Genomic DNA, 20,518 nt, shown 5'->3' with positions numbered 1-20,518 from the left:
CGAGACGACGCCGTCTCACCGGCTCACGGATTGCATTTAACTACGATATGGCCACAATTCATGCATAATTTATCTGAAACCGTTGTGAAAAATCACGCTGACCCCAGGGGCCAGCCCGCAGCAAAGGTGTTTGTCCGACGCATGGCTGCTGTCCGCATAGAAAGCGGATGCCATCACGTTACTTACGAGGGTGCTGTGCGGCACCGCCACGCGCATACACGCACGCGTCACGCGTATATGCATGTGTATGCACCGCTGTTACACCTCAACCTCTAAACGCCTTCCGTGATACACGGACATACCTGTAACTTGCCTAGGTATGCACGAGACACGTTAATCGTCCGCCGTTTCTTTTTTTAAAGCTCAAAGAGGTATTGAGCTCCGCGGCGAGTTTCCGGAATTCTATACATATATGTATATGGATATACCTAAGCCTCGAGATACTTGGTGATCTTCGATCCAAGGAGGCGCTGAGCGGCTGGATTGTACGATTTTTTATACATTTTGTATGAATTAGTCGATCGTAATTGTTAGAATGGTTGGGAAAAAACGAGACTCCAATAATTCTGTTGGTATATTTATTATATAGAAATACGTTAAGTTAATATTCGAATATTCGGCACAACACCTGACATTCGTGGCGCTTTGTCTGCGATCTTGTTTTCGACTCTCTTCGACTCTGTGTACAGAAAAACAACACTCTTGCTTCTCGCACACTCACTCGGTATTAGAATACATACGTGCAGGTCAGATTCGGTTTCCTCAATGTCAGTATACATTACAGAGTGTAGATATATGTGTGTACAATATAAATGTATAGTACATACATCAACAGTAATTTTCGATACTGGGTCAAGTCGGGCTCCGTTGAACGAAGAGGATTACTGTCGGGAAGTATCGTTTCTATCCGAGTTTTCGGCGGATTTCAAATTTTTTCAAGAAAACAAATCCATTCGATCGTGTTGATGTAACTGACAATTATTCACGGACAGGGTGGAGGTCGAAACATCGGAGGGTCAATATTTCGAATGGTCGATACATCCAAATTTCAAACATATAAAAATAAAATAACAAAAAATGAATTGTTGAAATTATTGATTTTCAACAGTGTTACCGATTAGTAGTCATTCTAATGAGTGACACTTTCGAAAATCAAGATTTCGAACAATTCATCTTTCTTTATTTCATTTTCGTATGTTTGAAATTTCGATGTATCTACAATTCAAAATATTGACCCTTCCAAGTTTTGACCGCCATCTCACGGAAATGACGTATAGGTACGAGAGTTGAGATGTTAGGGGAGGGCTTTGTCTTTTCGCTGCTGTTATATCCAACCGTCGAATTATTATAGCTGGTGACGAACGACTCGCCAGCGTCTAAAACATACAGTCGAAAAAAATAGTCGAATTGAAGATATAAGAAGCGATGTATCTTATCGTCAAGCTCGTATAATGATTATAATGTACACACCTTGGCAATCGTGGATCAAGTTTTCAACGTTCAATTTCGATTGTATGTCGGCAGGGCAGCGATCAGTGAGGTAACCGGTACGAAAATATCCATGATCTACAGTAAACGCAATCGAACGAAATCGAAATGATCCACGCTTTCTTCGGCATACATATTATATATTTATACCTACGTAGAAACGTATATAATACATATATTCAGCTCAAGGATCTCCGGTAATCAATTGGTATACAATACGCGTATATCATTATGCTCGATGATTCGGCCTCACCTGAATAACTACACGCTTCAACACGCATAAGCGCGAGGGATTCTACGCTGTAATTATAATCCGATAGTTACAGGTAAAACGAATGCGTACAATATAAGATAACGAAGAAACACGTGAATATAGACGTTTGATAAATCATTTATCCGCTTCGGATTGCTTAATATTCGGAACGTCGCCGCGACGTGGCGACGGTTGGGATTAACATTCGCCAAATTCTTTCGCATCCCAATGTCCATACTGTAATGATTATTTATATATTCCGACCAACGCACCCGACACAACGAATTCTCTAATGAGAATATCGACAGTGTATCGAAGATCGCGACTTCTTCGCGGTACAATTTATCGAACGATCAAGCTTGAAAGAATCCGTAAAAATAGATCCCATTCGCCTCGTGTATGGATCAGGAAACGATCGGTGTAAAGTTTGGAAATGAAAAGACACACTAGCCTGATACAGCCACAGACATTACGGGCGAAAAAATAAAGGAAATGAATGTAAAAATGTTGAGCACGGGTCACAGAAGGAGGCGGCGGCAATCCCGATTGACCGAGCTACGGTGGGAAAAAGGCACGAAGAACGGCAGTGGAAGAAGAAGGCGATGCCGTCATCTCGAAGCACGGACAGATCTTCCTTACATCCGCGTTGAGGACGGAGCAGAATTGCCGAGGAGATCAGTAATTAGTAATTACAGACCTAGGCAGCAAAAGTCACGGCTCCGGAAGTGGGCAGCGCGTCCGTCGTTAGATAATGATTGATATAAAATATTCCCCGCATATATAGTTATAGGTATACAACTGTACATGGTACTAAGGTAGTGTCGTGGCGGACTTACACAATTGTACATAAACGTACCTATACAAACAAACGCCGCAATACAATTATACGAATACGAGTATACTTGCAACAAATTGCGTAGACGCAACGTACCGCCTAATACGGGCTTAAGGCCGGGGCCGATAGTTGATTGACGCCTTGTTCAATGACCGTCAAAACTCCGATCAACTCGTTACCTCCGTCTACACACCCGTACCGATCGACGAATGGAAGAGCAAAAACACGGCAGTGGTTTCAACGTAACATACCTATCAGCTGGCCGAAGGACGAGTAGCTCGCTAACACCTAAGGATCTTAAGGCTATTCGTCATGAATCGTAATAACGAAACATCGCGATGAATTGAAATACAATTTGTGCTCATATTTTTTTTTCCTTTTCCTTTATTTTCTTCTCAGATTTCATTTCCTCATTTGCCCCTGCATCAGTCAGATAAAACCAAAAAGATTAATTCAAGCTAACGCACGCAGAGCGATGTAAAAGAGGCGCGACTTTCGATTTCCAAAGATAAGGTTAATTCGTTGTATTGTTAAATTTGAAGCGATGGCAGGTTTGACGGATGAATAATACTTTGGCAATGAGTGCGGTAAGTGGTACATACGTCGAGTCATTAAATGTGTGATTTGAAGACGCGGGATGATTGACGATGATGTAACGTTGTTTCCATTTACGGTGTAGTGCGTACGTGTCGTTACGCTGTATTTTACCCGTTCGCACTTTACTATCGGGGAAAGAACAAAGCGTTTTTACATATCCTTGTGGGAGCGGTAATCGACTCGAAGGAAATGAGCAACCTGAGTATAGAGATATCGAGTAATTGCGAAGACCGCAGCGACTTTGCCAGTTTAATGGAGTAGGTATAATACCTTAATCGCGTGCAGCCTATAGCCGCAGCTTATTATTAGAACGAGAAATTTATTTCGCTACGTCAGTACGACGGCGCAGAGTTCGATGGAATTTAGTTGGAAACGGAAGGATACCTTGACCAACGACCGATACCCTAGAGTTGTCCGGAACAGCGAATTATCCGGTTATAAGGTATACGACGATACAAAACCACGCGGCGTCAATCAGCGGTGTCATCAATCAAAATCCAGACACGCGGTTTGTATGCGTTCAAATCAATAGCCCTGCGTGCCTTTCGGAATCGATTATTTCCTTGTAGAAAGAAATAAAGAAATAATAAATGATACAACATTGTACAAGGGCGTCGTAGCTATCGATTATACCAGGACTCCTCGAGAGATAAATGGCTTTTATCAAACGAGTCAGAACCACCAACCGTCTTATCGGTGCTCAATCATCGTGCGTCGATGAGCCATTCAGGAGATACTGAATCCATGCAGTCTTTTCACGTTGTACGTGCAATTCTAAAAATATTGTGCACCGTTTAACGCATTGCGTATTTTTAAGTAAGGGAAACAAAATAAGCACTCGCAGGATTTTGAAAGTCCCGAATAATCCAAGTAACTTAGTTTTAGTGAAACTGTAAGTCAAATTTTGCCTCGAAATAGACCAAATTTACTTTTTCCGCATACCGTAACGAATACAATTTCAAAGATATTTCCATATTAGAGGAACAAGCAGAAATATAGAAACCCGCTTCGTAACCAGGTAAGAATTTGAAAGCCGGTAGGAAATAGCACGATATTTACACTATACCATGGGAAATATGTACGATGCATTTCATGTGAGATTAATGAGTATATATTACTATATAGATACACGAGCAGGTAGTTCGAATCGAGGAATTATTCATATCATCTATTGAACCGGTAACTATAGAGCATTGTTGGATTGTCTAGGATGATAATGGCTCTTTGGCCTGCCAGCGATGCAGGCTTGTGCATATAGATCGTTAGAGATGGGGCCGTTTGCCGCATCCACGATGTGAATTCCGGCCTACCGTAGGTAGGCCACTACTCATCGGAAATAAGGAACTGGCAAGTGCCAAGCAGGCAGCCTTCACAGGCTCTCGCTGTCTGACGATGGTGCAGCAGTGGCAGGTAGCCGTCCGGTAGAATTCATTCTCCCAGTCATTCACACGACGGCATCGCTTCCTTATACCTACCCAAGAACGGCTTCGGTCGCTTCGACCACACAGCTGCCGATGTTGGATCCCAAAGTTTCGTTAGGCGAGTATCGAATTATTATACGGTGGAAAAATTCAGACGGCGTACAAGGGCCAAGGCCCGCATGCAAACGAGTGATAATAATGGGGTAATTGTAGGGTTCCGGGGTTTTCAATGCCCATATACACGTGTATCACTCACACACACACACGCGCGCACATACACAGTGTAGATGACGACTCGAATCCTAAACGTATCTCACCGTAATTGCACCCCTGAAGTATTACCATTCCCTCGCCCACACACATCACGCCTAATAATTACTCATCAAGTCCGCATACCTACTCCAAAGTTTAGTCGTTCATACCAGCATGAATTTGTCCAAAAATTCACGTTCGTCTGCGTTAATGGGTCCGATACGCACAGCCGGTATACGAGGCGAGGAAGTAAAAGAAACGTCAAAGTCGTACGCACGGATACGACGTACGATGAAAATGATCGTGGGAGTATGAATCGCGTTTTAGAATGGCGAAAAGCTGAATCTAAGGAATCGCGGCGTAAACGCACCCTTATCTCTTCACATACTGTCCGTAACCCGTGTCCGTCTCGGCGTCTCGACGCCCGAAGACTCTCATGATCGGTAATGTGTTTGCAGTGGGAGTCGCGTTTACCGTTAAGACTTAAGAGGTTCAAGTGAGTGCCAGCGCAAAGGGCTTCGGGACATGCAGGTATCCCTGTAGGTATACAGGGACTGGGACTGGGACTGGAGGGGTCGAGAGGCGAACAGCCCGTGCATGTCAAGTCGTCATTAATCAGCCTTGAATTTCAGCTGTTCCCATAGGCGACGTACCCGCCATACCCCCGACATCCAGGTCGTTGTTCCAACTCCGAGACTCGATTAAGCTATGTGTATATTGCATTCGCGTTATCTGACTCGTGGACCCGACTCGTGCACTCCTGCGGTCCTTCGGCCCGATACCCATATAAGCGCAAAGTCGACGCGGAGCTTAGGTGCTCGGGTACAATGCTCAGATGTACTCCGTTTAATTTATCGTGCACGCTGTGGCTAGCTGAGAGCTTTTCCACAGTATACCCTTCATTATTTTTGAGAAAGGGTATTAATTCGCGTACCTGGGTGCTTATCGTTAGCGTTTCAACGGCCGGAATGGATGTCGTTTACGTTACTGCACGACACACGATGTACGCAGCAGCATGGAGGAGAAAATTCATGGATTTTTAGGGCGATGCGATATTAGGTCTTCAAATCTGTACTCGCTGCAGGTACGATGCAATTCTTAATTGAGTTTTTAAATCAGAATTATACACCGACACCTCGGACGGTGCGTCTGGGTAGAAAATGAACGTGACCTTACGGAGTGCGCGGGTTAATTCGCGTAAAATAGCCGCACGAGTGTTGTTGAGCCTTGGAAAGAGCCGCTCCCGTACAAGAACAGCATTTACCGTAATGTGTGTATACGTGTGTGCCCACATAATACCCTGCGTGCAACAAAACGTATTAGAGTATTTGCCATTTTATGCTATAAGCATTCTTTCCAGTCAATAAATACCCCGATTTCCAACAATTACACGTTCAACCTGACGTGAGAACGTCTTCAATGCAACGATTCCAAGAAACACGCGAACCAATTGCAAGATTTTTCTTTTTTTTTTTTTCTTTTCTTGTTCTTTCTTTTTCCGTTTCGTTTCTTCAAACAACTCCCATCGCAGTACTTTGACCTCACTTTATACATTTTATATATATTTATATATATATATATATATATATATATACCTTTCTTCAGCTCCGATGAAAATTCTGCAGAAGCTCATGATCAGAAAGTTGACGCAGCGATTGCTTAGTTTTCACGAGGGTGAAGTTAGTAACGTTACTATAATGATGCATGTTTAGGAAAAATCACTATTTTGAATCTTTATGAATGTCTGAAATTGCGTAAACCATGATAAACAAAACATACTCTCATTTTAAAAAACCGACTTCTTATGAAAGTTATTCTAAAATTATGCAATAATGATTAATTCCGTGACATATCGTTACGTTAACGTTACTAACTTCAGCCTCATTAGTTTTCACATTATTGTGTGACGCGTAACAAGGTTTTTAAAATGTACAACTACTTGTTAGACAGTAAACGTCTACTCCCTGACACAGATGTATATATTTATGAATTGTAGAATAATAATTACATTAAGAAACGTACGACAATCTTTCGAGAAATTTCAACCATTTCTGTAGCGATATTTTCAGATTGCCACTTTCCTTTTTGAGGATATTTATTACTGCGGTGAGGGAAATAAAAAAAATCACGCGATGATCGTGCCGACGTGTAAATTGTCACAGAGAGAATTTGGAACCGACGCCGGAACATAACGGTACACAACATACCTGCCGAATGTGTAATACGTGTAGCTTCTACGCGTGACACACAACCGTACGTGGAAAATAAAAGTGATCGAACGTGTGGTACATAGCGAGAATCGAAGCGTACCTTTGGCGGGCAAGAGCTAATCAGGAAGAGATAGAGAGAGAAAGAGAGAAAGAGAGAAAGAGAGAAAGAGAGAAAGAGAGACAGAGTTTCTACCGTCTTGTAGTTATGATATCTATCTCTGTGCCGAGTAAGAGAGCCGCATGAACGGCGGAAGACATTAAGGAGTGAGTAGTAAATGTTACAGAAATTAATTTTCTAGCTGACGATAAGCACGAGATGCCGCGCTTACTCCGCAATACAGCTTGCAGGCTGCACTTACAGGTACTACATGGTGCGCGGATGCGGAAATTTTGTTAAGAAATCCAGCCTGAAACGATCACCTCTATCTGATTTCTCGGCACTACGTGAATCGACAACTGTATTTCTTCAAGTAAAAACGAGATACTTTTAAGGTGAAAAAACCTCAGTGTAAACAATATTTTCACCCGATCACGTAAGAGTTTAACGGTTTTTGTTTTTACGTAGGCATTCAGGAAAACGTTGAAAACGTACCGCCTACATTTGCGAGAATTTAAATGCAGGTGTGCCGAGATTGATTAGCTAATAATCACCAACCCGATACTGCTGAATTGTCTCCGAGAATTTTTCAATACATGCAAAATGTTTGTCGAACGTATTTTATGCGGATGATATTATGCGAACACTTTTTTTATGGATCGCATTTTTTTACTTTTCGGGCATGTATAATATTTGCACTTTTACTGTGAAAAGTAATCGACACAATTGGCACACGACATTCGCGAAACTACTGTGACCTGAATTAACAGTATAGAATATTATACAGATATATTTCGGAATTTTGTACAATTCCGCGAATATCTACGCGACTCATTCGCAAAACGAGGAGTATTCTCAATAAGTGTTAAGCGATCATTCCGAAGAAAATAGTCACGGAATTTTCGCAAAAATATATTTTTTTTTAAGCCATTCTGATTTCGCATAAAAATGTAACGTAAAGATATGTGTATGTAACCCTAGTCGGTCACACCTCGGTAGAATCGCATAATGGGCACACTTGGTGAATTTCAGCCTAAAAGTGATTTTTTGCTTGAAAAATGAGTTCTAAAAATCTAAAAAAATATCAAGGTATTGTTTAAGGATAGCAGAAAAAGCTCTCTCTCTGTTTTCCTAGCCAAAATTGATTGTTTAAATATTGTAAAACATCGGCAAACTTAAAGAAAGTGCTAAAAATGTCGAAGAAAAGGCCTTCATTTTGCATGAAGATTCGCACTACGAGGCCATTTCCAGGACTCTATAAGGAGTTCGAAAAATGTTTGGGGTAAAATTCACCCAGAGTGACCGATTGGGGTTAAAAAGATTTACTGGTCAATTCAATTCATAAATCCAGAACGAATATGCAAAAGCAAAAATATTGTAGCATAAGACACTGTTCGAAAGAAGTAATTGAAGGTTCGCTCTCACTTTCCTTTTCTCGTATTTCATTTAGTTTTTTGCAAACAAGTTGAGCCTATACGACACAGATGTCATATTTAAACATAGGTATAACGTAAATCTTGAAACCTTGACATGATAATTTCACACCTGTCGCATTGAACCCTCATAAGGATGACCATTGTCTGCGGCTCGTCTAGACTCCATAGACAACCACAAGAAGTAAACGAATGGTCTCTAAGGTAAACCGCAACTACCTAACCAACAGCTTTGCGTTATGGCTTTGTAAATTGTGCAGATTCTTCACGGACTTTACTCTCCGAATTTATTTCCTGCAATATCTTTTTTAAAGGCACAGTTCCCTGAGCATACCACTGCGCAAAATTTTACAATCCACACCAAAAATTTTATTTAAACAAATAACCTCGCGAATAGTTGATTTACACTCGAAGTAATGCTTTGTGAAATTATTTCGTTCATATCTTCACGCAGTATTTATTTCAAATGATTCTATAAATAATATCCTCCATATTTTGTCGTACAGTGAGTAAATAAAAATCCATTTATTACGAAAAAATGCAGGAATTTTGTCCATATAAATTCCATCGATATTCAACGTCATGTTTGACGTAAATTAACAAACATGTATATCTATGGCGAACCGGAAGAACTGATGAAAATTAAGTTTTTAACAGTTTTCCCGTCTTGGAGTTACAGACCTCTTTCACATCACAGAGAAGCTGAGTGCTAAAACGTAACGATCAGTGAAAACAAGCGCAGTACGAAACGAAGTAAGTCCACATTTTCAAAGTTGTTCCCGAAACAACTACTTAACTGCAACACTCATTTATGCTAACGAGGAAAACCGATTCGTTTATTGTATCTTCCAGTTCGCCAGAGATATAACGTCGATTCTGAAGAGCTGCATTGATTGTGTGCGCAGACAAGAAGAAATGTTTAATTATAAATTTGTGCCATTGGAATTATCGACCTTGTAAAATTTCGCAGAGAATTATGACGTACCAATCGCGTTAGAGTTGCAATTATAATGTAACTGTAATCCACAAATAAGCTAACCAGTCACAACCGCAGGCATAAATTTAAACACTGAATATTTTTCCGTTTACTTATGAATTGGTATGAGAAAAATTTTTCCTTTCCAGTAAAGCAATATCCGAAAATTGAGGTATTAAAAAGACGATATCTGTTCTCGTACGAGTTTTTCTCAACAGCGATGACCACTAAAAATAATCGATGCATCGCGTCGAAAAAAAATAATATAACACGACTCGACTGAATCTGTAAAAATTAATCAAATAATCGATCATTTCGTATTTTTTCGAAACGGTGCATTACGAAATTTCGTAAATTTCAGTATGTATAATGTAGTCTTAACAGCGGAAAAGTTCTTCGATAATTTATAGTTTCATTAAAAATGTTTTTCAACTTCAGGTGAAAATATTCATTTATCTTTCTCCTATTATATCAAATAAGTACTTAGTGAGACAATGATAACAATTAATACTGTAATCACATAAATTGATATTGCATTCCGTCGTTCATGGGAGTAAAAAACAAAAATCGATTCTGAGGAAAAATAATTGCTTATACTCGGTTAATCGAAGAAAAATAATCGATTATTTTTGCTAATTCTTATTAGTCTCTCCCTAGTCTGTGGCTGCACAGGCATTTTTAAATTCAAATAATGGCGCCACCAGAACGCCGGAAAACAACTAGCACCACGAATGGAGAATTGAGACATCTCAATACTCGAGCTTCCGTTTCTCGTTCTCTCTTTCACCAGTTCAAGATGGCGGATCAGGTAAGCCTCCCGTAATTATTCTTACGGAGAATCGTAACTTCCACGCGATATCTGCACAGTTTTTAAAACTTTTAACCGATCGCGGGTTTTCCGCAATCCCGGCATTTAACCTAATCCGAAATAACGCTGTACGGGAGCAACGAATCCAATCAAAGTGCAATAACGTTATGCCACCGACACGTGGGCCGCGTCTCTTCGCCTTGTATTTTCACCTCCAAAGATATTTCACGCCCGGTTCTACGTCATGATTTCAATTGGAAGAGTTTTTATCCCGAGATTGAATAAACGGAAATTGAAATTCGACATCAGATTTTTCGAAATAATGATAATCGGTTATTCGACTCTTCGACGATCCGTTTGTCGTTTTATCAAAATGGTTTTAAAGCGTATAATTTAGGCGCAATCCCCGCGTGTTATTTACGGTCAAGTGCAAAACGGTTTTAAAATTTTGTTTCTAAGAGAGGTTTTAGGATGCGGATGAAAATCGCCTAAAATTTCTGACGGGTGTAACAATTATACTTAACCTCACAACGCCACTGTGTCAATTCCATATTTCGACAGGTTTAAACTACAACACACGCGAACTTGTCTGACAGATTCACACTGAGTATTGATTGTGATCAAAGAGATGAACAAATAATTGCAGAATGATGATACTTGACGACGGTCTTCTGAATACCACTTGGCGACACATCGTCTGCTGACATGCAATAAAATTTGATTGAATTTCTAGCGCAATTCAAAAGTACTTGTAAAGAATTTCGGAAGATATACTTGACGCCGTGTTTAATGAATTTTAACAATTGTACACCTATTGATAAATGTCTCGTTGCTCGTTGAATGGTTTGTAGCTGAAAATCAGCAGATACTCAGCTACTGATTGACGATAACAATTCGTTTGTATACGCGTGTTGATATGGATTGAATATTTGCAGAACGAGCGTTCGTTCCAGCGACAACCGACGATCTTTCTTAATCGAAAGAAAGGTCTCGGGCAGAAGCATAGGAAGTCTATGAGGTATAGCCGTAGCGTGGGTCTTGGCTTTAAGACTCCTCGCGAGGTGAGCATTGCATCGAAGAAGTAAACTAATGTTGTGTTTCTTTGTTTGTTTTTTTTCGGAAAGACGGAAAAGGCTTTTCAGAAACAGTCCACGCTCAACCTCAACAGGAAGGCTAACCTGAAGAAGAAGCCGCTCAGGTTGAGTCGTAGTGTCGGCCTTGGTTTTAAAACTCCCCGTGAGGTTTGTTGCAGATTTTCAGAAAACTATAACGTCTATGGGGTCAACGTTCTAATTCATGTTCTTTCCTGGTGCTCGCTCTATTGGTCATCGATCGGTGGTGGCTTGTTGGTGTTGGAGTTTGCCGATTGCCGGTGCTTTTATCATGTTTGCTGCGCTAGTGCATTGATTATGCAAAGTTACAGGCTGGTCCCAAATATTTTCTAGAAAACCTGTTTCCCATGTTTCTCATTCATTGTTTAGATAATAATCCCCTTTGTGTTCAGGTTTAAAAATCTTTGGCAAAAGCTACACTTTACATTCTCAATGTATCAACATTCCAAAATTGCTATGTGAATATTTTCAGGGACAAGTTTTGGGAATCTCATAATTCAAAGGAGGACAACCTTTAAAATTGATGAAAAAAACATTTCTTATTAATTGAACGATTCTAGTCAAAGTACTGTTTGAACTTGAGACATTTCCACTATATTGGTATAAATATCAGTATTCTGATTGATTATTGATCGACTTTATTTTGTGTACGAATACTTATGACTAAACTTTCAAACTTGAAATAGTATTTGAAAATATTTTACGCTAAATTTATTTTGAAATGAATGTGAGAATTTTAAATTCTATGTTTAACATCATAACTACCTGTTACAGTTTTCAAAATTACAAATTGGAACATTTTCCATGTGTTTTTTTTTACCCTATGTTGAAGATCAATTGGGTAGCCCTCCCTTGAAAGCTTTCAAATTAAAACTCAAATGGCAATATGAGGTGCTACTGAAGCAACGGATTGCTCTGTTAAATAAAATATTTTAAGTATTCTTAAGATCTGTGATAAATGCATGCAATTTAAGCGCGTATACAAAGCCATTTGATTTTTAATTCTTGTAATTATAGTCTCTATTCTATTCTCAACATGAATACTAACTGAAATGATCGACTGTCGGGATTTGGCGGCTTGTGAACACTGATGAATAAATGATTGAATAATGTGTGGAAAGTGATATATCAATCATATCTGAAACGGGGATTCAATCTTAGCTTGTATCTAAGACTTTATTAATACTTTATCTGCAATCTCAGCTTTTTTCTCTTGTAATAATGTTGCTTCATAATTGAGACATTTCTTTGATCTTTTTCTTTATACAAGCAATCTCCGAGCAAGTTTCACTGACTTGAATCAGGCGCATTTGCAACTAGTTTTCCAAAAACGCAGAATAGTATACACGTGTTCATTTTACTTTCAATAGAAAATATATCTATACTCTTTGTGTTGTTGCTGGCATTCTATCATACGCATATTTTGCCCTCATCTTATAGCTAAAAATATACCTATTATTTTCATGGTGGTGGAATCTTTCTTCTGATACTGATAATATTGAACACAAATTAGCAGTGAGTAACAAATTAATTTTTCGTTTTCCTTCCTGTGCAGGCTATTGAAGGTACCTACATTGACAAAAAGTGCCCATTTACCGGCAATGTTTCCATTAGAGGACGCATTTTGACCGGAGTGGTACAGAAGATGAAGATGCAACGCACGATTGTTATTCGTAGGGATTATCTTCACTATATCCGGAAATATAATCGATTTGAAAAACGCCACCGGAATATGAGTGTCCACTTGAGCCCTTGCTTCAGGTAATTAATTAATTAAATTATATTATATTGAAGTGTACAGCATTATAAAATTATCTCACGTCTTTTTTTATGGCTGTTTGATTTTAATCTTTAATCAATGATGATATTGACGACGGTCTTCTGAATACAAATTGAAGTCTATTTTATCGTCTACTGATGCAGTGAAAATTAAATTATTGAAAACTTCGGTATTCAAAAGTTTGTTTTGGACTGATTAGATAACGTAACAATGGTTTCATTTTCAGAGACGTGGAAATAGGTGATGTTGTGACCATTGGCGAATGTCGACCACTGAGCAAAACTGTTAGATTCAACGTTCTCAAGGTCTCAAAGGGAACTGGATCCAAGAAGAGTTTCAAAAAGTTCTAAATTCTGAATAATCCTTGAAATATCCGGTATGTACAAATATTCAAATTATTCATCCTTATAAATATCAATTAATGCTCAAATGCAATTCTTTCATCTGCGTGTTATTCCTCTTATGATGAGTTTGACGACGGTCTTCTGAATACAAATTGAACGACATCATATCGTCTACTGATTTGCAAATTACTTAAACAATATATAAATTATTTTTCTTGAAAGAGATAGAGTATAATCGTTTGTTTATTTTTTCACAGGATCCTGGCAGTCAGCGATGCATTTCCTTTATGAGGTACAAATTCTTTTGTAATGTGTACTAATTACGAAAGTATTTTTGGTAAATAATTAAAAGATTTATCGTCTTTATAATATTTCTCAGTCAAAATAGTGCTTAGAAAATGGTGTGAATCCGCATTACTTGATTCTATACTTCCATTGTAAATATCTATGTTATATCTCTGTTTTCAGATTGGAAATACGCACTAACTGCTCGCATCCCGATGTGTCAACAATAAAAATTTAAAACCTGTAAACGGATGAAATAAACTGGTCATATTTTGCAGGAAAAATTGTACTATCTATGTTGATTTGATTACCACCAACTCCGGTTAGATCAAAGTATTTAGAAATAAATAGCTGACCCGTTAAGATTATCGAATGCCGAATCTTTACATGAAATGTTGCAGTAAAAGAAAGAACATACAACTTTTCAACGAGTAACTGTCTTTACAGCAATTTAGCTAATTGTAAAACACTTGCAAAGAAAAAACAAATTTACTGTGTTTAGAAATATATTTTTTCGCATTTTATCACTAGCTAATAACAAATGTAAAATATTAACTAAAAATTCGATCATATTATAAATAACTCAGCTGTAAGTCAATTAACTAGAGTATTGCTTATGAACATATCACAATCATACTATTTTTTCTATCTGGTACACAACTGCACCATTCCTCCAACAAACCATTCAAATCTCCTCGTTTCCAAGTAAAAAATTTACAAGTCAAAAAATATATCTTACGTGACAAAATACGTACACATATTGTTCCGAGATTAAGGTTTGTTGGCTTAAGAATATACACATAAAAGTCAAAGATAGTAATTGACAATTATTTGCAATTCTAACTGAGAGGAATTCAAATTGTGACCAAAAGACACAATATTTCTTAAACTATACAATCGCTCTGTACACGAACAAAAATATACATTTATGTATAAATTTACTAATAGCGTTTGGCAACTTCAAAAACAAAACTATAGACTCAGTTACAAATTTAAAAAATACATGCATATAGCATATAACCGTTTATCAAGTAAAATATTAGACATAAAAAGATTTCAGATGCCTAATATATTGCTGTTATTTACTTTCCGAATTCATCAGAGGAACATGCGTTACTAGCGTTAGTATTCATGGAGAAACTAAACGAGTTATGCAATCAATATCCTACAACCTGTATGTATTATGGACCACTTTAGGTCAAAAAGATATGTTGCCTCAAAATTCGTATAGGTGATATATACAGTTATATTTGTCAACACACACGTAATCGAACTTTTGTAAGAGAAAAGTTGGTCCTTTTCTTATTTTCATGAAAAGAAATGCTTATAGTATCCCGCACTCGAGTGATGTTTAGAAGAAGTTTCGGCAAGAAATAAAAAATAAATAATAAGAGGTCCTGCAAGTCCCAGGAGTAGCGAACAACCAACGAGCTGAGGCCACGACAGACCCCAATCAGCCCCAGAACACGATAACTTGTATACACTATGTTGCTCTGGGCTGCTTTCTTCGGAAGCAAGTAATTGATCGTTTTCTCCATCCTCTAAGAAATCTGGTGTATTTTCACATTGATTTGCAGGAGTTTCGCAGATTGTATTTAATGTGGTATAATCAAAATTTGATTTTAAAGGAGGTACAGGAGTTGGAAGAGCTATTAGATTGATAATCTGTTCCTCTCTAGAGCTATTAGCCGGTGTGTCCTCGATAGTAATAAGATCGCCAAATTCGGCGTCGTTATTGTCTGTATTTTCAGTTTGATTCAAAGTTTCTGTCAAGAGAGAGAACGCGACAACAGGAACCTTAATTGTTCGATGTGCAAATATTTCGTTTTCTTTATGTATTTTATTGATCCTCTTCAATTCAGATATCTGCAAGAATAAATAAAATTTGATAAAACTATCCTAGTTCTGTCTGCTTTCTCCCTAATGAGTAACATTTACTCACGGTACATCCGTATCTGAGTGAAAGTGCCTGCAAAGTATCCTCAGGTTGTAACTGAATTTTCATCACCTCCACTTTGCGGGGAGGTGATTTTTGTTTCGATACTGTACGAAGAGCAATTGTCTCTTCGTCTCCACTATTTTCTCCATCTGAATACAAGAGCACATAATTCGGGGATCCTTCTCTCTGACCACTACGCTGATAAACCTTTTGCCTAGAAGAATTACTCGTACACGCTTATGTTAACGAATACTCCGCAGCAAACTAAGTTCTAAAGTCAGTTGACTGTTGTGTAACAAAGTATGAATGGGAATAGCAAGCAGTTCAATTTTAGGGATTAGAGCAAAGAGAATTCACAAGAAACCAGCATGGAAAAGTTCATATGTTCCAATTGCAAAATAGTTATTTAGTAATATTAACGAAGTATTATGTCCATTGAATAATTAAATATCAACGAAATATTGGATAAATCATCTTGGGATAAACATAACCTTGAGAAGAACGTCAGTTACCTTCCCGATCTCTGCCCATCATTTCCGTTACTGAGTGATATTTTTCGCATCTTTGTTAATATTACGATAACATTTCACTGTGCTCACTTGATTACTACTTGTTGTTCGCAGTATTGAAATAACTGACTACATTCCATAACCTTTCAAGTCAGAATTATAATTGTCAGCTGTTTTACTTTTTTTTTTCTTCTGCAAATGTCATTCATATCCAGTCGGTTCTCTCGACGCAAATAAAACAAGCGTACCATTATAATCACGCAGATGGACTGTACGCCTAACGGCAGGCAACTAAACATACGCGTATGACGTAACACGAGCTTTTTTCAGGAGTAATGGTAAAAAAAAATCCGACAAATTGATCGTTAAATCGACATTCTATGCGGGATAAAAACTCAGGTAGGCACGTACAGACTAGAACGTAGTACTGTCAAAGTGTGCAGGATAATTTATGTCTTACACCATTTTTTCTGAGCACCCTTACTTCAATGGGCACAATTTATTTCCAAATTATTTCAAAAATAGATGGAAGTAAAATCCCATGTACAAATAGTTGTCTTTAGATCCGGCTTTTATACCACATAACAATAAATACTACAGAATTATTTGTATCGAAAAATGTCTTACTTAAAATTGCAGACATCTTTAATAAAAGTTACATAAAATGTATCTGAAATATTTAAACAAATATAACAATTGAACATTCTATGTAGGTTCATATCGGGTAGAATCTAATTCCTTACTATCTAGTGAAGAGTCTTCTATGGTTTTGGGTCGCAAGCAAAAATTGATTCCCCGCAAATCACGATTGAAGTATTTTCTGTACTCTACTCGATTCACTTAAAAAATTTACTGCACACAGTTCAGGTTGTGATAAAAGTTGTGGTATAATTTTCAGCTGGGCATTTTTCTTGCTTGTTTGTCGGTAGAAAATGATTGAAAAAGCAAACTGTTTCAATTTTCAATCCAATTTTTGCGATAATTGCTTGCCAGTGAACAAGATCAAACGCCCAGCTGAAAATTATAGCACACTTTTTTAACAACTTGAACTGTAATCGGTAAAATTTCCAAGTGAATTGAGTAGTCCAAGGAAAATTCGTTCAATCACGGTTAGCGAGGAGTCAAGAATTTATGTATGAACCCAACACTATGGAAGAGTCTTCACAAGATAGTAAGGAATGAGATTCTAGCCGCGCGTCAAATTCGATGACCATCCGTTGAAACCCGTCCCGTTTCGCGTGAATTAACCCATATGCTTATTCACAAGGGAACTTGCATAAGCAAGAATAGATGCAGTATGGTACTTGAAATCACAAAACATGTGACTTCGTAGTAAAAATTAAGTTTCTCTACCCTGGATATCTTCCTCTGGATGTTCAGAGAGATAAGCTTTTATTACTAAACACTTGGTCATATAACAATGACAGGGAATATCGTGTTCGACGTTTTCTGGGTCTAACTGAGTATATTCCACATTATAAATTCTTGGTTTCAAAGAATCCTTACGGAGTTCGAGCTTGAATGCTACTGGTTCATCTTTCGTTACCGGAATATCGTGTGGGAGTACTACAATACTTTGTTTCCAATGAGTTGATTCATACTCTGGACTAGTCGATAATTCCGAACCATCCGGAAATGTAACGGAAAACCATACGCAAATGCCCTGATATATTCCGTTCCGATTGCACGGTACGACCGTAGATTCACCACCGAGACATAACAATTCTGGCATAGTTGCTGTACTGAGATCCAGCCAAACAAGCAGCTTTCCATCCGTCAGTAAGTTATTTGCCTCTAAAGACGAAATATTTGGCTTTTTAGACTTCAAACGTCTCTGTTCCCGGCTGACAAACCTATTCAAAAAAAGGACGAGAATTTTAAAACGAAAGTAAGGCTTGAACATGCTATAGTCAGAACGCTGACAGCCTGTTTTAAACTCGTGATGGCATCTATAGAATCAACCAGAAATTAAATACTATTGTTGATAGTCGACCATGCTAACAAATGTATTTCCTTACTCCATACTGACTCCGTATACATCGTTCCAGAAATCATACACAGTGGGTAATTCGCAAGGAGATGCATAAAGTTTGGCCTCGTTAGGGAACATGAGTCCATTTTCTTTCAAGAATTGATCTCTGGCCACAAGTACCGAATCCAGCATTCCCTCGTGCATCAAATGAAATCCCATCCATTCAGAGACTATGATATCGACTTTGCCGATATCATCGCTCTTTAAATCTTCTACTTTACTGTGAATCACTTCTACGATACTTTCAAAACCATTTTCGCGAACTACTTCTTTTGCTACTTGTGCCATGTGGCTTGCTTCTATAGCATAAACTTTTGCAGCACCTGCTTTGGCACAGAACACCGATAGTATACCTGTTGAGAATCATCAATCAATGCAGATATTACTGGTAAGACTTTACTTGTGTCTAAATTTTCGCAACTAAAGTTCTTTGCATAATTAACAAATCGACTTCATTAATTATTATGTGATAAAAGTGTTAACTTCATACCCGTCCCAGCACCAACATCCATTACAATTTTGTTCTGAAATTTATCGCTACAAGCAAATATTGCATTTTTGTAAGCAAGGGTACGAGGTTTATCCTCTAGCATCAGTCGATGAACCTGTGGAGACAAGCGCAATGAAAAAAAACTGAAGTCGTCAGTGAGAAGTCAGTAGGAAATGATCGACAGGAGGATAATAATATTAATTCAAACAATCAATCATTTCCTTTCAAACTGTCTCCATCAGTAAATATCAATAGTGACATAAGTGAATGTTTACTTCCAGATCCTCGTAACTCTTGAAATATTCATCTGTTGAATCGCCGGTGTCCATTGTTAAATTACGTTCTTTGTCAATCTTCCTAAAAACTAAAATTACGACGATGTATGCTAGGCTAACTCTTGCACGTGACACTCATAACCTACAATTTTCGGAATGTCGTTGTCAGCCACGGTGTATACAAGATTTAAAGAGTGCGTGCGTTACAGCCAAGAGACGTCGTGAAGTGTGCGGGTTGTTCTCGGAAACGAGGAGTATTGAGTCTACGCGCAAAAGGCGCAGTCAGACTTGATGGATACGTAGCGATTATCAAAAACAAATGACTGCGACTAGATCCAAAAATGCATCCAAAACAGGATGAAATTTTATCATATTTTCTCGAAGACTGATTTAACGATGTTTTGGTGGTAATGTACGCAATGTAAGAACAAATGTTCTAATAAAACAAAACCAAGCATCTGAATCATCTTGATAAGTGCAGCTTTTAACCTAGTACCTAAAGAGTGCCTAATTGTTACATTATATCTTAAAATCGGCGTCTATAATATAGCTTTGCTAATACTACGCACGGTGGAAAGTACAGAATAAAAACATACACTTTAGAATATAGTTGTGCAGCCATAAATTATGTATTAGAATCTATCCTCATGCGATATCACGACAACACATTGACACCGATTCAGTATATATTGGTTCGATGAAAATCTATTCTTACCCAAAAAGAGCAGGGGCGTACCTAATTTTTGTCATCTCGCCATTTGAGCTCAGCGCCTGCAGGATGTCACTCTTGATCACTTTGATGCACTCACGGCTGCATCGAGCCGGCTCCTGAATTTGGTGTATGTACATTAAATGCACTGGATATTCACATACACTTTTCACGATCAATCTGAACGCACAAACACACTCAAGCGGGTAGCTCACTATCACTATTTTATTATCCGTAAACACGACACTAAGAAAGTTCAAAGATAATTACCTCGAAAAGTTACACAAGAATTACGAATTCGACCATTTTCAAAATATCACAAGACTGAAGTTAGTAACGTTACCGTAATGAAACATTGCAAAAAAAATCAGTATTTTTTCATTTTTAAACTGACTGAAGGAACGAAAATTTCAATATATGAGTATGTTTTGATTTATTACGGTTTACTAAATTTCAAACAATTTCCAAAATCACGAAGTAACGGTTTTTCCTCGACATGAATTGTTCCGATAAGGTCACTTATAACTTCAACATGGTAGAAGAGTAAACGTGTAAGACATTACACTGAATTTTAATCGCCAGTACGAATCTAACGATCACGGTAATAATTTCGTAGCAAAAACGTAGAGAATCTAGTTTCATGTTAGACACTTTGGGTAAGCTCCAAACGCTG

At 38.1% G+C, this 20,518-nt stretch overlaps 4 protein-coding genes across 7 annotated transcripts in view; 1 reads left to right on the top strand and 3 right to left on the bottom strand.

Moving 5' to 3' along the window:
• The window catches only part of LOC124305915 (uncharacterized), a 119,457-nt gene extending 99,282 nt beyond the window's left edge, over positions 1 to 20,175 (bottom strand). The window contains exon 1 of the mRNA XM_046765937.1: positions 19,852 to 20,175. The gene's annotated coding sequence lies outside the window, so the exon portion shown is untranslated. The remainder of the gene's footprint in view (positions 1 to 19,851) is intronic.
• Positions 10,266 to 14,175, top strand: LOC124306036 (40S ribosomal protein S11). 3 transcript variants are annotated; one of them, XM_046766166.1, is made up of 7 exons: positions 10,344 to 10,370; positions 11,306 to 11,431; positions 11,495 to 11,611; positions 13,038 to 13,243; positions 13,489 to 13,638; positions 13,864 to 13,898; positions 14,075 to 14,175. In XM_046766166.1, the coding sequence occupies exons 1-5, from the start codon at positions 10,359 to 10,361 to the stop codon at positions 13,610 to 13,612; spliced, it is 585 nt and encodes a 194-aa protein (XP_046622122.1). In that variant the 5' UTR covers positions 10,344 to 10,358; the 3' UTR covers positions 13,613 to 13,638; positions 13,864 to 13,898; positions 14,075 to 14,175. The 3 variants fall into 3 exon arrangements, with proteins under 3 accessions (XP_046622113.1, XP_046622122.1, XP_046622104.1); XM_046766157.1 differs by lacking the exon at positions 11,306 to 11,431 and having other exon boundaries at positions 10,266 to 10,370; XM_046766148.1 differs by lacking the exon at positions 11,495 to 11,611.
• LOC124306018 (lysM and putative peptidoglycan-binding domain-containing protein 3) lies at positions 13,119 to 16,579 on the bottom strand. 2 transcript variants are annotated; one of them, XM_046766121.1, is made up of 3 exons: positions 16,343 to 16,579; positions 15,834 to 15,979; positions 13,119 to 15,757 (listed from the first exon to the last, which is right to left on the bottom strand). In XM_046766121.1, the coding sequence occupies exons 1-3, from the start codon at positions 16,362 to 16,364 to the stop codon at positions 15,200 to 15,202; spliced, it is 726 nt and encodes a 241-aa protein (XP_046622077.1). In that variant the 5' UTR covers positions 16,365 to 16,579; the 3' UTR covers positions 13,119 to 15,199. The 2 variants fall into 2 exon arrangements, with proteins under 2 accessions (XP_046622077.1, XP_046622071.1); XM_046766115.1 differs by having other exon boundaries at positions 15,834 to 16,044; positions 16,343 to 16,578.
• LOC124305991 (protein arginine N-methyltransferase 6) lies at positions 16,805 to 19,545 on the bottom strand. Its single transcript, XM_046766080.1, has 4 exons — positions 19,137 to 19,545; positions 18,862 to 18,976; positions 18,358 to 18,724; positions 16,805 to 18,192 (listed from the first exon to the last, which is right to left on the bottom strand). Exons 1-4 carry the CDS (start codon positions 19,188 to 19,190, stop codon positions 17,679 to 17,681), a joined length of 1,050 nt encoding a protein of 349 aa, XP_046622036.1. The 5' UTR covers positions 19,191 to 19,545; the 3' UTR covers positions 16,805 to 17,678.
• Positions 20,176 to 20,518: the final 343 nt, after the last annotated feature.

Source organism: Neodiprion virginianus, chromosome 1 (assembly GCF_021901495.1).
Source record: "Neodiprion virginianus isolate iyNeoVirg1 chromosome 1, iyNeoVirg1.1, whole genome shotgun sequence".
In the NCBI taxonomy this organism is placed as follows: Eukaryota; Metazoa; Arthropoda; class Insecta; order Hymenoptera; family Diprionidae; genus Neodiprion; species Neodiprion virginianus.
This window is presented reverse-complemented; position numbering and strand designations above follow the sequence as displayed.